The 17,412-nt window shown below is 44.6% G+C and overlaps 1 protein-coding gene across 1 annotated transcript in view; it reads left to right on the top strand.

The window, feature by feature from the left end:
• LOC119378104 (protein quick-to-court) overlaps positions 1–17,412 on the top strand; it is a 35,178-nt gene that overhangs the window by 2,903 nt on the left and 14,863 nt on the right. Inside the window, exons 2-5 of the mRNA XM_049411704.1 lie at positions 4,834–5,071; positions 5,406–5,632; positions 8,212–8,404; positions 11,555–11,723. Of these exons, the coding sequence (XP_049267661.1) occupies positions 4,888–5,071; positions 5,406–5,632; positions 8,212–8,404; positions 11,555–11,723 (773 nt within the window). The 5' untranslated portion in view covers positions 4,834–4,887. The remainder of the gene's footprint in view (positions 1–4,833; positions 5,072–5,405; positions 5,633–8,211; positions 8,405–11,554; positions 11,724–17,412) is intronic.

Raw genomic sequence — 17,412 nt, 5'->3', positions numbered from 1 at the left:
ACTGTCTCAGTTTAGGTCCTTAATAATTTTTTGGCAATTCATTGCTGTCATTGCTGAAGGGGAAGACATCTGCAAACCGTAAATTTATGAGATATTCTCTGTTAATATTTATTTATTTATTTATTTATTTATTTATTTATTTATTTATTCATTTATTCACAAAATCCCCACAGGCTCCAGCAGGAGTATTGTGTGAAGGGGGGATTATACAGTGTATAAGATCACATAAGTGGAAGCATTAAAACGATACATGTTATGCTACATAAAGCTATGAAACAACGTTATATAATTGTTAGCGAGAGCAAGTGTGACATACAACTAATAAACAAAATTTTTGCCTATTTATCCCTATTTCTTCCCAATCTAGTTGTTTATATATAAAACTTCTTCTAGACACATAGTGAATAACAGTGGAGGGATTGTATCTCTTCGTCAGACCCCTTCCTCAATCGGGATATTCCTGCATTTCTTGAGGAGCAGAGTAGCTGTGCAACCTCTGTATATATTGGCTATGGCGTTCACATATGTTTGAAGTCCTTCTCTGTGACACATTGCCTCCAATACTACTGGTAGTTCTGCCAAAGTGAATGCATTTTCATAAGTAATGAATGCCAGATAGGGTTTTTATATATTCACACATTTCGCCTTCATGTGATCAATCATATAAGTGAAAGAATCTTAGATTTCTGTTTGTTTCTGCCGACAACTGTGGTGTCCTCTAGGAGAGGGTGGCATGCACAAGTTTTTTCCAACGAAACGCTAGAAAACTGCAAGTGGATACATTTTTCACTTTGTTTGTGTGCTCCCACAAGCGTTCATTCACTTCCTGTCTAACTTGTATAGCATTTTTTGTATGATGGCAAAATCCGCTAGACAAGTATAACAGCAGTGCAACAAACCGATTTTTGTGCTTCCTATTGCAAACTGGCATTTTAGTCATTACCAGACTAAGCCATGTACAGGGTTGTCTTTCCAGCGCCAAATAAGCTATGCAAGTCAATTAACTACACCAGTCACCCATTAAACATGTCTGACTAGTGGTTATCTACATGTGGTATCACCAAAAGTATCCAATATTACTGGTACCTCAATGGTACTTAACAGTAATCTGCCAAAATCCTCATGGAGCAACTAAGTGAGTTTTAAATGCAATTAACTGCATAAGCACTCTGGATGAGTGCCTACTGCAATATTTCCGTATTCAAAGTAACTTGGATGGAAAGATAAAATAATGAACCGGTCAAAAGGATGACGGATAAAAGAGAGAAGTGGCACACACAACAACTGGACTATGAACTGTCTTGGTTAGCTTCTTTTGTTATATTTCTGTTTGAACAGCGCTCTTGGTTTTTCTGGAAGATGGCATTTGTTAATAAAGCACAGCTAGTAGTCCATTTGTTGTGTGTGCCACTTCTCTTCTTTATCCTTCTTCCTTATGAGTGGTTCATTCTTTTAGCGTTATGTACCAACTGACCCAGACTTCAACCTTACTGGATGAAAAGAGTGTGTCTCACTACTTATGGTTGGTTACAACATCAGAAAAAGCATAAGTTCTGCCCACAGCCCTTCCTGTCCCAGCCAAGCAGAACTTGCCTAGATGCTCCCACTGACCTCCATTAAAAAGGCTGGACAGCGCATCCCCGCTCTGCAAGGCGGGTGCTTGTGAAGCCACCGGAAGGTCCCCTGTTTGTCCCGGAAGCTGGCGTCTTCTGTCCGTCTCGGTCGCGCAATTCAAATATTCTCGGGTGGCAGCTGTTGTTATGATCGTTTTTCTTTTTTGTTTTTTCAAACGCTGCGATTACGCCTCACTTTAGATGCCGACGAACGCTACACGAAAGATGACAGACGCCGTGCCGACACCGTCCGAATACGGCGGAGTGCTGCAATGTAGAAAATGCGTAAAAAGTAATGCAACTTTGAGGTACTTACGCGTGAAATGTCTTCCCTGACGACTTTTCCGGTCGATTCGTACAGTTTACTGCGCTACAGGCAGGTATTTCTTTAAAAAAGAAGAGAAAAGCTCTCTTCCGGGACAAAAACGGCGGCTTCCGGTGGCTTCACGCCCGCGTGCTCGATGCGCCATCCAGCTCCTCCTAGTGGAGATCAGTGAGATGCTCCATTCAATTACATTTGCTTATTTCTGTAAAATCAAGAACCTTTTAGTATTCATGATGGTTGAATTTTCCATGCGGATATACATTCATGTCGCTGTTTTTACTGAGAAAAATGTGAGTGAGACCACATATTTCCGCATTTTTTACAGGACTGCTTTAGATCACAGCGGCATGCATTTAAAATGAGTTGGGGGGAGAATTTGAGCAGTAATTAACAAATGTAGGCTAGTTAACTTTTAAACCAGAACAGGGAAGGACTCCAACCGAATAAAAGACTTGAGTTTCTTTATACGGGGTACCCATATCTGCTTAAGTATTGGTGAATGGGCAATGCTCCTAATTTTTACTGATTAATGAAGTCCAGCTAATTTCATGCAGGAAACCAAAACCAATTTGTCAAAGAGCACTATTGTCTCGATGTTCTGTAATGAGGATGAGTAAGTGTCCTTGACAAGCTGCTTCTTCATTGTCTGTGCTTTCACGAGGATGCAAATTGCAGATTAGCATCCTTGATTGTCCTCTTATTGTTTCAAACTCAGAAAGCAAACAAACGCTTCTCTGCTCATTCTTTACGCATAGGTGCCTATTTTATCATGATGTTTTCAAGCTACCTATTCGCCTCGAGATCTTTGAGTGGCGCCCTCTCGCTTGTGACGTCAGAGAGGGGACTCGGGTGCCGCTCTTCGCGCGTGCGCTACGTGAAGGCTGCTCAACGCTACCGGCCAGTCTGTCCTGCTCGAGATATTGAAACATTAGTGGGCAAGTTCATAAAGCAGTTTGTACTGAATGTTCAAGCAAAATGGCCAGCGAAATCGAGTGGAGTTGCCGTCAGGAGCATGTTCAGTGTCGATTGCTCCTGGTGTCGTCTGCTAGCCATCAATGTGTACAGTCGTACCCAATATGACTTGCAACACGGGAGCATGTGGCCACACGAGTTAAAGATTTCGCATTCCTTCCACCAGCCCTTATTTCTACATCTAAACGCTGTTCTCTCACTGGGGGATGTTCCCAAATAAGACAATAATATTAAGTTACAGAAATGCATCAAGTTTAAGCTATGCGCAATTATTAAACTCATGAGGCCACGTGCTCCCGTGTTGCAAGTCATATTGAGCACGACTGTACATCTGCATGTAGGCGACAATTTCTTTTCGCGACTGTCCTAGCTGTGGCGCACTCAAAATGACTCAAAATAGCAGCACTGTGCAATCGAAAGCATGAATCTGGCTCACGAGCGGCAAACTGCAAGAGCGCATCTATCTCTAATCATAAGGGTGCGAACTACACCATGCGCACCACTGCTGGCATTTTATTCAGAGCCGATAGTACGTGTGACAAGTTTTAATGTGCAGCCAACTTGTCCAATGTACGCTAGTTGTCCGCAATAACCCGCTGGTCAATGAAGTTATCAATTTTATTTTGTTGGCAAACGTTTTTTGTACGTGACTACACTTGGGAGTGGAGTGTGAACTTTCGTTCAAGTCTGTTTACATAATGCTAACTTTTGCGAATAAGCCGTAAAATTGATCGCGCTTCACTTCCAAAGCAGTGCAGACTCTATTTAACTTGCTTGGCGGGACGTTTGCGCTTTCACGTAAGCTATTTCAACGCCATCCAGCGCCGTGAGTGATGCCTCGAGTGTGGTGGCATGATCCTGACCGCGATGGCTCTGTGTATATAGAAGATACGTTAAATATGTTAATGTTTCTTAACCTCCTGTAACGCTAGCAGCCATTTAAAGAACTATCATTACAAGAAAATACATCTAGTAGTCGGGGAACACCATGCGATGTCCGAACTATAAAGAAAATTCTGCTGTTCTAGCCACAGCCTAGCAGACGACAAATGCCAAATCCCCACCTTTGCGTCACCGAAGCGCCGTTCGCAGCTAACTTTCTACAGCGCGACTGGACACGGATGGAGAGGAACATGCAAACATACACACAGCGCTGACTTTCAACTGGTTTCAACTGGAACATTCCAGTTGAAAGTCAGCGCTGTATGTGTGTTTTAGTGTTCCTCTCTGTCCGCGTCCAGTTGCGCTGTAGAAACTTAGCATGAACAACCAACTAGCCCGCCAACGCACTTTGGCCAATTTCATTCACAGCGCCGCCATTGGTGGCACACCAGGCGAATACAAAGAAACACTCGAGGAGGAGACAGTCCGGAAGAGCCTGGCACTAGCTGTATAAAGTAGGATGCACAAGCATTCATTAAACTGTATCAACCAGAAGAGCTGTTTGCAGGTTTTGCTAAGAACAAAAAAAATTAGGCTGTATGATTGATGCTGCCAGCTTTGTTTGTACATTTGACTCTGCGAAGGGATGTTGAATGGTAGGAACCACTACGCAGAAAAAAAAGTTCGGTTTCTTGACTGCAGTATCCACCATGCACAAAAAAACTGTGAATATGGCTGAAGGAACAGCAGAGAATAATTGGCAAGTTCTTCATGAACATGTGTGCCTCTGCAGTGAATGTTCATCCTAGTATTTCTATAACAGAATTTGTTGCTGGGCCATTTGGTTCACAGTGCTAAACTGCAGAGTGCAAATTTGGTACGGGACACAGAAGAGCAGACACAGCACTTAGCACTGGTCCTGTACTCTTCTACATCCTATACCAAATTTGTAGTTTAGCTAATATTTCCATTTGCTAAATATTACTCCAGGCTGCAGCGATAGATGACACCACAGTACACTGGTGTGCTCTACCTCTGCAGGACATTCTCGGACTGCCCTATTCCAGTACACCTTCTTGACTCGGTCGGTTGGTGATGGAGGCTGACGGCCGCAGCCGCATCCCGAGCCTTCTGAGGCGCAGTGCCTCCGTGCGAGTTCGGGGGGAGCGGCATCCCAACGGGTGCTGCCCGTCTGCCGATGGGGACTCGGTGGGAAGCACGGCCAGCCTGGTGTCCTGTGGCTCGGCCACTGCCCAACCAGCTTCCTCGCAGCAGGCAGGTGGGTCTCTCCCGCAGGTCCACTGCACTATCCTTCATCATGCATGCTGCAAGGCTGATACCTGTTCAGCCATATTTATTAGTATAACACTCACAATGAATGGAATCACTTGCCATTTAGTATTGCTAGTATCATTGATCCAAACAAACATTATGCCACTCTTTGCCATCCTCGATGGCCTTCTCTTGATGCCCATAAATTGTCAATGCTACATTGTCAGAGGGGATTGCGCTTGATAAAGTTTCCTCTTTGATCATTAAAAATGGTTTGTCCATGGCTGCCACAGGTGCTAGCAGTAAGGTCCTTTAGAAGACCCCCTTGAATGTATGTGCAGCTCCAGTGGAGACTGCAGTGTCGTGTCACCGGCGAGGCAGTTGCCGTTCAGTGCTACACTGCCAGCGGCCAGTGGACACCGACACTTACCTGACACCCACGCAACGCAAGGACCGTGAGCTGCGACAGTTGCGTGCTGCCTTGGCACGAGCCACCACAGAAGCTCGCTTGCGTGACGAACGTTTGCGTGAACTTACAGCACAGCTACAGTCTCTGCAAACTTCACAGGCGAGTGTTCCATTGTTGTTGTTATTGTTTTGTTCTGGGACTGCTAACCACATCAGCTTACTAATTAAATGAAAGAGCATGGTGCCACATGTGCCATCAAACTTGAATATCACTCCATGACACCTCCCATGTTAGCTTAGCTGCAAGGTGTCACATTGCTTAACTTGAGGACGCGAGTTCGGCTCCTGGTGGTGGCGGCTGCGATTTGATAAGGGCAAAATGCAAGAACACCCGTGTACTTAAAGGAGCACTGACATCAAATTTACGCATGTCAAGATTTTTGCATACACGAGTAGTTATCTACCCCCTAGTAGCGATTCGCGGCCGAAAATGCAACTGAGGGACGAATAACTATCTGTTTATATTTATATAACCGGTATCTGGCACGATTCAAAACGGCCGGCAAGCCGCCATTCTTAGCGCTGGCAGTGCTCCCTCGCGGTCAATTCCAGACCGCGCCCCAGTTTACCACTTGTCTACAGAAAGGAGTGACGTGAGGATCAGCTGCTCAGCTAACATTTCGTCTGCTAGGCGCGCGCGTTCAGTCATGCCTTGTCACCAGCATCGCCGTCGTCGCCGTCAAAAGTGTCGACTAGCGTTGAAGACGGCATTCTGGAACTTAAAATCACCGCGATACGCGACGTCGTGAATCATTTTCGCTTCGACGCTTTGCAAAACGATTCAAAAATGGACGCTGTTCCAAGCAGCAACGAGGAGGTGCCCGGGGACGCACGCTTGGGCCATACTCGCTGGTGTGTCTCAATTAGCTATATCAGAGAATTTTAGCGTGCACAACATTCCGGTATACGCAAAGGGTCTATGGAATATCGGCATAGCGAATGCACACCAGCGGACAAATAGAATACGATAGGTTTCTACAATAACAATTCTGCGCCACCAGATGGCCCCACCTATCTGGCCTCTCACGGTTACGGCTGCAGTAACCCGGTATTACGCTAGCGTAAGGAAGTCCACGGACGAACTAACATTCACTAATAACGCTACATACGTGTTACTTGTTAGCGATGATATTTATCTATAGGCTGCTCCACTTCGATAACTGTGGTCGTGTTGGCGTGTACCGTACGTGTAATGAAACGCCACGCACTTTCCGCTTTTTCCGCGCCTCGACGAGCAGGTCCATACTACGTAGCGGTTCCCCAATGTGCTGGCACGTAGTCGCTCCGATTGATCGCACTCGCGCTGAGGATCACACGACAAATCAGTCGATACGACACGATGAATCACAGGCACGGATCGGGACAGCGAGGAGAGCCACTGGCTGGGAGTGAGAGCCGGTGAGAGCGTTGCCTGGCGTCGGCGGCACAATAAATACACTCAGATCGTCGACGTCATTGTTACTAGCGTATCGTCACTCAGGATAGTATGGTCGGAATGTATCACACTTGTTACGTAGCACTAGTGTCGATGTCGCAGCGTGATCAATCTTCCGTTGAGCTTTCGTACGCTGTTTGCCCTCGAAATAAAATTACTTCCGCGTGACGGACGCCATTCAAATTTGGCCAAGGAGACCTATGCCTACCGAGCAATCAAATGAAGGGCACATCTCGACTTTGAAATTTGATGTCAGTGCTCCTTTAAATTTAGGTGCACGTTAGCGAAACACCAGGTGGTCAGAATTAATCCGAGTGGCCCACTACGCCATGCCTCATAATCATATTATGGTTGTGATATTTAAAACCAGAGAATGTCTTAATCACTGCATGACCTTGAGCACTATGTAACACTATGTGATGAGGAGTGCCAGTGGCCGAGAGCAAATGCTTTGTGCTACTGTTGTATCACCATTTCAAATGGTATTCTTGTTGGTCTGGGAAACATTAATTTTCATTAATTTGATTTGTACCATGCTTCTAAGACATGCATTGTGTGGTCTTCAGCACTAAGTGCCAACACACATTGTACTCACAGAAAAGAACTCTTGTTTGTAGTAAAAGGCGCATGCTAGTTCCAGCTGCTTTCAATGATAACTTATTTTCTTCACTGAGCCTTTTTTTTACTTTGGCATCATGGGAAGTGAGCTCAGTTATATCCAGATACAATAGGTGATATATCTTTCTATTCACCAATCCAGCTTGCAAGATACTAGCCTTGTTGGTGACATGTGTTTCCTGCACGATCATGACCTCTTGCAAAACGAATGAGAAGTCATTGTGCTTACTAGTACTACCACCTCTAAGTTTACTGGTGCTTGTCACCTGAAAAGCAGCACTAATAAGAAACCAAATCGGGTGCCGTTGCACGGCACGGGCAGCACAGAATGCCAACTACTCTGCGTAAACTAGTGCACCATGCGGCGTGCCTGTTCTCCCCTCCCACTCTGCTGCTCTGCATGCGAGGAGAATTTCATTGTCTTGAAGTCCTTTATATCAAGGTTTGACTGCAATTGCATCAGCCTACAAGGAGTCCTAGAAACATTTTAAGGTTGAGAGTATATCACGCACTCATAGGAACCAGGCAGTCTGATACTTTCATACATATGATGGGTCTGTTGGACCCACACATGATGGCCGACGGTTAGAAAAGTCATCCGAACATTGCACTCGATAATCTTCTAGGTGGCACTGAGTCATGCTCAAGCAAATGATTCGCTGCAGGACTCGTCGGTCGGGGGTTCTGCCGCGGAAGAGCGTGCTGCAGAGGGTGTCTCACTGGGTGACAGCGGTGTGAGCAGTGACGTGCTGCCCTCGCACCCCGAGAGTGTGCTAGAGGAAGAGGACGGCAGTGGAGCACAGGGAGAAGCAGCCTCTGGTGAGTTGAAGGACATGTTACAGGCAATGTGTAATTAGGCTGGTTTGTTGTGCACTGACAGGAGGAGATAAAAACTTGGTTAGGTTGTTAGTCAGGGACACGTTTCAGTCCTCTTTTCGTCACTTTGTTGTACTATTTCCTTCAAGTTCAGCTTTTATTGCACTTTCCTTGGAGAGTTGACTGGATTCTTACGACAGTCAACCTTGAACCTTTTCACAGAACTTGCATGTCTCGTGTGTCAGTGATGAGGAGACATACTGTGACTTTTCATTGTTTATCTGCTACCCTTAGGGCCGATAGGTGGATGGGAAAAACCAGATCCTCACAAAGAGTTTTGGGCTGTGATGCCTTCTGCATTGACCTTCAGTTTGAAATGCCATGCTCCCATATGGGCACTCTTGTCTGTGCTGTCTCTTTCATCGTGTTCGATTAGCTGTCGCAGCCCTTTTTTCTCGCAAATTGTTGTGTAACATCTCGTAGTGCTGTGTAGCTTAATTGAATAACCAATGCAATCGCTACTGGACGGTTACGAAAGGTGGGAATGGTCATCCTTCATTTGAGTGGGATACAACCCCAGAATATGCAGGTTGTTTCGGAGCGTAGTGTGCTTTTCAGACGTTTTGTGCTATAAAAACATTCGTGTGTCATAGTGTCACGTAATATCACGACATGCAACATCTTGTAAATCTTTTTTAATGTTTCATACTGGTGAAATTATTTATTTACTTTTATGTTGCAACGATAATATCTTTGCTTGCATGAATAAAATATTTCTTCTTATTGAATTTGCTGGCCATATGGTTATCTGTACGTTGTAAGCACATTTCGTGCATATTTCTAAACATGAAAGTGTGTTTTTATTACGATCAGTTTTCTGAAAATTTTCCAAAGTTGTAAATGTAAACAAGTCTCATAGTTTTCTGGTTCTTCTTTTACAGCTCTAAATATTGCTTTACTTGAGCATTCATTCCCTCGTGGCATTTGAACTTTGCTTCAAGGCAGCGAAACACTTTGCACACGACATATATGTTTCTGTCAAGTTCAACTCAAAGGTGTTGGCAGTTCACGCTTAGGATTCTCATAAGTATCACTCACTGTTTTAAAAGCAACACCAATTGTTTTACATCCTGGTTGATTAGCACAGTAACTGAACGGGTGTTTTGTTCTCTTGGCCCTTTTTCCGCTCTACATTTTCCATATACAGTAGACTCCCATTAAGATGAACTCGAAGGGACCGCGGTCATCTGTTCGTCTTATCAAGAGTTCAGCTTATCAGAAGTGCCCCCAAAAAAGAGATGCTAACATGCCAAGTGCATCCAAAGATGTTACTTGAAAACACTGAATGGAGTAGACTTACAATGGGGGCAAAAAGACAAGAAAAAGCATTTATTTGACTCATCTGGATAAAAACTATGCCTTCAAGCAGAGTATTTACACGAATCGTATGAGCAGCTGATTTCGCGGGTTCAAAAATGAGAAATTTCATGAAGATACTGCTACCACATTTTAATGATAAAACTGTAGCACGCTCCTATGTTGACGATTACAAAAAGAGAGAGAGAGAAAGAGAGAAGCTCAATTTTCCTTCAAATAATGTAAATTTATTGTCCTGGCAGTTCCTTTCCTTCTGTGAGCCTGTTTTGCTGGCTCTAAGATCACTTCTGGATACGCCTCGGTCGCGTGCTGTTGCCTTGACAAAGTCATGATACGCTGAGTTGCTTAAGCAAGTCTGCAAGGTTTTCTTCGAGGTCCGAATATTTTCTCGTTTTCGGCCCGTAGTAACTTTTCCTGATCTACGGGCGGCTGAAGATATCCCATTGCTCTACTCACGGTCACAAGCCTCGCGCACACGAAAAAGACACGACGCAGCTATATTCAGTGTACAAAATAGGCTTCCCTTGTGGTGCACTTCCATAATCAAAATGGCTCATCACAATTTGCACTTCACTGGGAACAGATACAACGCGCACAGGTTCTACACGAACCAACGCGAGCTGACCACAAAATGTGCTCGGCCGCCATTGTGTGACGGCGATGACAATGGACCTGACCCCCCTGACAGCAAACGGGGTTTCGCTTTCGTACTCGTTTGTAATGCACAGACAATTTTTGTTCCCGTTGTCGCTTTTTCTTTATTTTTTTTCCCTTCACTCCCCTTGCGTTTGCCCCTCTGACCCCGGTGGAGGGGCCCCAAGCTCTTGTGTTCTTCTGTTCCCCTTTGTACTCCAGCTGGGAAACCAAAGACCAGAGGGGGAATACAAAAGGATGCAATGGCTTGGGGGTCCCAGTTGTAAATCCCCCACTATTTTTGTTGCTTTCTTTGCTGATAAAGCCCACACCTCCCCCACCCACAGGCTGGTGGTGAGGGGGATGCCGGCTTTATCCACTGAACTTCCTTTTTCTCGGTCGCCTGAATGCCCCACCAAGACTGCAGTGTTCGTTTCGCAGAATCGCCAGCGTTGTCGATCACCGCGAAGTTCGTCTTAACAGAAGAGTACAGTTGGGTGGTTCGTCTTAAGTGAATTTTTTTCTATTGAGTCTATGGGAAACCAAACAAACGGTTCTCTGTTGTTCGGCATAAGCGAGAATTCGTCTTAACAGAGTTCGTCTTAATGGGAGCTCACTGTATATTTGATAGTAAGTAGGCAGTGCAATGATAAGTGCCATTTTGTAGTGGCATTCAATGTTCCATGACATTCCAGCTCTTTGTTTGACCACTCTTGATCTATTCTAATCTTCATCATCCCCTGAATTCCTGTCTTGTTTGGCAATATATCATATGTTTATCCTATCACTAGACTGTAGCACCTATTATATATTTAGTATTCAACAAAATAAACATTTTTCATCTTTGGTGCTCCGAACAAATAAATAAGGTCCTACGTGAGTTTAGACTGTGTTTCAGGCTTTTTGGAAAACACTGCCATAAATGTTCATTAATTGGTTAATCGACGAAAAACTCATCAGTAGTGATTAATGGCTAAGTCAGAGAATGATTAATTGTGAATCGATGTTTAAAAAATAATTGGTTTTCCTTGTTTTCTGCCTCACACGCGCTGCCAGAAATCCGTTACGAGACTGGTGAAGCATGCCTGGTCCTGTAGCAATCGATGTGTCTCGTCACTCGACTTTGCATCGCGTACACTGCAGGGTTGCCCGAGAGAGCTGCGAGCGGAGACTCGGAGGACTCGACCGAGTCGCTCCCCGAGGAACGGCGCCATTCTTCGGAGACGCTGCGCCGCAAGTACCGACAGCTGAAGCATCGTTACGAGCAGCGCACCGAAAGCCTGTTGCAGATGCTGGGAGACCTGAATGCCAAGTGCGTAGCTGCGTCGTCACACTGCCACGGTTGAGAACAGAGTGAAGTTGTTGAGCGCATTAATTGTCATCATCGTCAGCCTGTTTTTATGTCCACTGAAAGATGGATGCCTTCCCAGTTCACGAGGACAGCTTGATGGGCTAGTTGGTATTGCATCTTGGAATTACTACAGTGCACACAGATTGGGATAGAGTGAAGGAGAAACAAGGCACAGCTCTAAAAACATTGTCTTGTCTCTTCTTCGCTCTCTTCCCATTTGTGTGCGCTGTAACCTTCACCTAGTTTACCCAGTCCCTGTCTCACGTGAGCCGATTCCATTTTAAGTGCGGAGCACTTTAGGGGCCCGGGCATTCTTATGCTGTAGTCGCTTGGCGTAATGCAGGCAAAACCACGTATAAAAATAGAAAAAAACCAGCAAGCAAGTAAGAAATAGGTAGAGAGAGAAACAAAGGGAAAAAATAGGAAGAAAAACAGAAATAAATAGAAATAAAGAGAGAAAAAAAATGGAAAGGGAGAAAAATGAAGGAGAGGAGGAAAGAAAGAGAAAATATAAAGAGAAACAAAGAAGGCTGCCCAGCTCTGTACTTCCTTCAGGCTTGGCACCCCTAGTGCAAATACGCCTTATTTTTATGCCTGCAAATTTCTTAATTTTATCACAAACCTAACGTACCCTGGCCACCTTGGCAGCATTTTGTATCCCTTGGTTTTCATTCTGTTGCTCTAACTGACCACTGGTTATCTGTCCAACGCATTAGGTGGCCCATTTTTTTCTCTTAATGTCAACTAGAATATCGCCTACCCCTCTTGTTTCTCTTACCCACTCTGCTGTCTCCTTACCTCTTGATGTTATGGCGGTCATTTTCCATTTGAATCATCGGCCACTTCATGCTCCTCACCCGTTATCCTCAGAGTTTCACCCTCATATGTTAGTACTAAAAAAATGCATGGATTTTACATTTGCTTTAGGAACAGCAGTAAGCTGCCGTTCATGATTTGCAGATGCCTGTTGTATTCACTCTAGCCCATTTTTATCCTTCAGTCAATATCCATCTTTGGCTTGCATACTTAATACGAGGTCTAAACCATCTTTTGAAAGCACATAATTAGCAGTCAGAGATAGTGCCCACGATTTATTGCTTGCACAACCTATTTTACTTCTTAGTTTCTTGTTTGCGTTTCATTTGTCCATGACTGTACCTGCACAGTGCATGTTTAGCAACGATTGCCTGTTGCCAAGTAACTAATTTTGGTTACGAGAAAATCTAACGAGTTTCTGGATGGTATGTGGTTGATAGAGCATTAAAAGGAAACATAAGTTGAAGCTCAGAGCCCGCAAATGAGAGGACTGCACTATGTGCAAGAAAGACATGCTACTCTGCCTGAAAAAAAGGGCTCCGTCTGCCGGCATGGTTTCCACATCGGACATCTATTGTGGAATTTCGGTTGCTGCCTCGACGCTTCGTAGACAACCATCAACACACTACCGTGGAACAATAACAATAGTGGTTCCTTCTTTGCGACTAACCTGTCTTATCTTGAAGCCAACTTATAGAAGCTTGCTGTAAAAATACGATTCTTTCCTTTGCAAATCACAGTTGCATGTGAAAGGGCCTGACACTTTTGCACGTGCAATAACATGCCTGCCATGATGCACCATTCAGGCTGATTTGTGCGTAACATGAAGCAGTGGGCACAAAACAAGGCGTCATGCAAGGCCTCTCCATTGTCCGGCATATGTAGTATTCTGGCAATCAGAGGCCTACTTGATGTCCTCTTGAAAGCATGCGCTTTTGTGTTATGGTGCTCTTTCGTTGCATTATATGATGATAGAAAATGCTCCCTCTTTAGGAAATCTGAGAAGATTGCAGTGCAGAAGGCCACACTAACTAAACACACGAGAGCTCCTAAACTGATGTTAAAAACAGCACCACTAAGGACAGAAGGGAACTCTCCCATCGTTTGTGCTGTTTTTATTTTTAGCTTTATGTGACCAACAGAAAATTCTCCTGAGGCACACATTTGCAGTGTGGAGGAATTAACTGCTGACTAGGTATTTCATTATAACCAAGCACTACAGAGATGCCTAGGCCCACAAATACTCTAATGTGATGTTCTTTTTTGTTTGTTTTTTTAAAGAACACTATCAATGTGAAGAACACCTCTCTAGCAACATGGCAATTGGCTCTCATTCATTTGATACTTTCCTTCCCTTAAGGTCAGTTTACGATGAAATGAAACTGTGGTGAAGGGCTCCTTTAAAATAACAAGGATCTCCACAGATGGATTAATTAGGTCATCATCGTAGGCAATGTCCTAATCTTTGAATCTGCTGGCTAATCAAGTGTGTGCGCTTATCAAGTGGTAGCAAAGACACGCTTCTGCAATTGCACGGTGCACATGCATACACTGATTAAATAAATCATTAATTTGCAGGAGGTGTCTGAGTGATAGTTGTGCCACCAGAAACTCATTATGTAATCGTGCCTCATTGTAAGTACACCAGGAAAGCCATTGCGTTTATTTTCGTGGTGATGGGTTATCGCAAAACATTAGTACAAATTCCCTGCTCGTTGACAGAGTGAACAAATTAAAGGGAATGGATAGAGGGGCTTGTTCTTTTCTAAGACAGAACTGTGTGAAGCCAAAACACAGCGAAGCTAAGGAAAACAGAGTGGGTGTTATCTGTAGTTCCTTTTTTTAAAATTGAAATGTAATAATTATGAAAGTAAAGGGATATGAAAGTGGACAGCAAAACAACTCTTTGCTAGTAAGGACTGAAGCCCATGTATTTCACACCTAGAAATACCCAAGAGAGTGGACGGGGAAATGAATGCCACCATAGCAGAATTGGCAGTGTACCGTGTGTGTAATGCAACCGTTGTAAATTCAATTCTTACCAGCAACCAGGTATTTGTATGGTGCTAGTTCCTAGTGACATAATGTTATAGAGCAGAGGTTGACCTATTGTGACCCTGAAGTAACGCCATAATAGGTGTTATGAAAGCCGGTTTAATAAAAAAAAAACTGATAAAGAGGTAGTAATTGTTCTAGTTAATGGTTGTATAGGAAAGATAGGCTCATGAGGAGTGAGGGAAATGTTTACATAGTCCTGTGGATAGTTAATTAAAACCTACTCAAAAGGGCCACTTACACACTGGAGAGAGAATGAGAAGAGGAAGGCAGGTAGTAGCAGGTAGTAGCATACCAGATAATAGTATCTGGTATGCTACTCTGCACTGGGGTGGGGGAAGAGGGGATTGGAAAGAGAGCAGATGGAGAGACATAAAATAAATAAGAAAAAAAAAGCAATTGCATATACACACGAGAGCATTCCACTCAGAGACTAGCAGAGCTCAGGAAGCATAGTAGCGCTTGTACGTGCACCCTGAAAGCACAGAGAGTGCCTATAGGTCTGCAGTAAGTGAACATAGGAAAGTGACGTTTGGTGGGTATATAGTACCAAAGTGCTGGGCTGGGAAAGAACATACTTACCTTGCGTAGTACTTAAGTAGGACTAATTGAGGGTCTCGTTAGGCCATAAAATGTCTTTAGCTTCGTTGCAAATAGAGCTAGGAAGACTAGGTTTGGGGTGCAGATACATGCGCAACAGTAGGCTGCTCTCAGTTGAGGGTAAGGGAAGGGGTGAAGTCACTCGCTGCATCCGCATGTAGTGTGTGCTGCTCCCTCCGCTCTCGTGGTGGTGCTCGGTGCTGTCTGCTACACCTGCATGCGCTCCACTGCGCTCACGCCACACGCGTGTAAGGCACATGGCGTGTGTTTCTCACCGTGCTTGCGTGATGGCACGCACATTGTGCCCTCCTCCTCTTTCTTCGCTGTTCTCTTCTCATTCGGTGTTCTCTTGCACCGATGTATTTGGACGTGTCAGCAGTCACCTGGCCGGATCCTGAAAGGCACGTTTGCACTACACCGACACGACACCGATGAAGCCACGACACAGGTGCAGATGATCTGTGGACGAGCTGGTGGCTGATGATCTAGCCATACTATCTGGCCATACTAGGTCGATACCAAGGCTTCCAAAGACAGTGTGTAATTCTAGCGCAACATGATGGCAGATCAAAAACACCATCAAAACACATTGCCCGACTTGTTATCGGGTTGTATGACATACTGCCGCTAGTAAAAAACATACACAGAAGAGAGACACAAACAGGACGACATATGGGCGGCATTGGTATTGCTTGCTGTATGATGTACTTGTTGTCGGGAAGTTGTCGTGAGAGCCGGGACCGAGCAAAAACACACCTTGCCCAAATCAAATGTGCAGTGCTTCGAACCTCGGAAGGGGCGATCATGGGGGAGATAATGGAGGCCCCTGCGATAGCCCCAGGCAAGTGGGGCATTGGCCGTGCACGCTTCCTGTGTGACAAGAGAATTGGCTGCCAGCGCAACAAGACGCTGATGGCATCTTTGCCATACAGCTGCCAGACTGCTGCCATCATTCGAATGTAAAAAAAAAAAAAATTCGCGCAGCTTGCACTAAGTCGTGCAAGGCTGGGTCACAACAGAGCTGGTCCTGGCTGGGCTAGGCCTCTCATATCTCTCTTTCCCACCCATTGATATACTGTACTATACTGTACATGGCTGTGCTTGCTCTCTTTTTTTTGCCATCCTTTTTTTTTGTGTTTGTGTCTTTTTATCTCTTTCTCTCTGTGTCTATTTCTTTATCTGTCTTTCTTCCCTTTCTTTTTCTCTTTTGTTCTCTTTGTCTTTATTTCGATGTCTGTCTTTCTCTCTCTCTCTGTAATCATTCTCCCCTCCTCACCCTCCTCCCTTTCCCACCCCTTGCTGTACTATACTATACAAGACTATGCTATGCTCTGCTAGCGTGTCTGGATAGCCAAGTGGTTACGACGCTCGCCTTCAGATCGTGGGTGCACGGGCTCGAATCTCGCTTCGCCAAGAAATTTTTCGCCAACAATTTCTCTCTTTCGCTTTCTTTCTCTTGCTTTCTCTCTTTATTCCTCTCTCTTCGTACTTGTTCTTTCACCCATCGGAGTTATTGGATCCCACGCCAGACAAATTGGCACACGTGTTCTGGTAGCAAAGCGGCAGAGGAAGGCGACGAAGAAAAGGACAAAGAGAGTGTGGGCTATGTCATGATGATGATAATTTTCTATCTACGACACACGGCAAACCTCAGCCATAACAGCTCTGCTGTAATACAGACTTCCTGCATCAGTCCGCTGGCGGAAATTGGCGTGGTGTCGGTCTAGTGCAAATGCACCTGTAGGAATGAGACTTGCGCTTGGTTGTGCTTGCTCCGTACACACTCCACATAGAGTTGTCTTCATAATGTCTCTTTAATGGCAAACTAAAAGTTTGCGATCCTTCTTCTCAAAGCTTGCTGAAGGGGTACATTCCACCCAGAGTTGCCATCACAGGAAGTCAACCCAGCTAGTGCTATTCCTTCCCTTAACGTGGCTAACGACACGTAAAATTTTTTTCAATTAACTTTCTTTCCTTTTACTTTCATAATTACTACTCATCTATTTAAAATGAAAAAAGATACTAGGAACGCCCCCTGTGCTTTCCTTGACTTCACTATCTGTTCGCTTCATTTAGTAAGAAAAATTATATGAAATAAATGAAGTAACCCAGCTACGCATGCACAAGAAGAAAAGACAGACACACGTCTTCTCTTATTGTGTATGTGTCCAAGAAGCTG

Source organism: Rhipicephalus sanguineus, unplaced genomic scaffold, assembly GCF_013339695.2.
Source record: "Rhipicephalus sanguineus isolate Rsan-2018 unplaced genomic scaffold, BIME_Rsan_1.4 Seq691, whole genome shotgun sequence".
Classification (NCBI taxonomy): Eukaryota; Metazoa; Arthropoda; class Arachnida; order Ixodida; family Ixodidae; genus Rhipicephalus; species Rhipicephalus sanguineus.
This window is presented reverse-complemented; position numbering and strand designations above follow the sequence as displayed.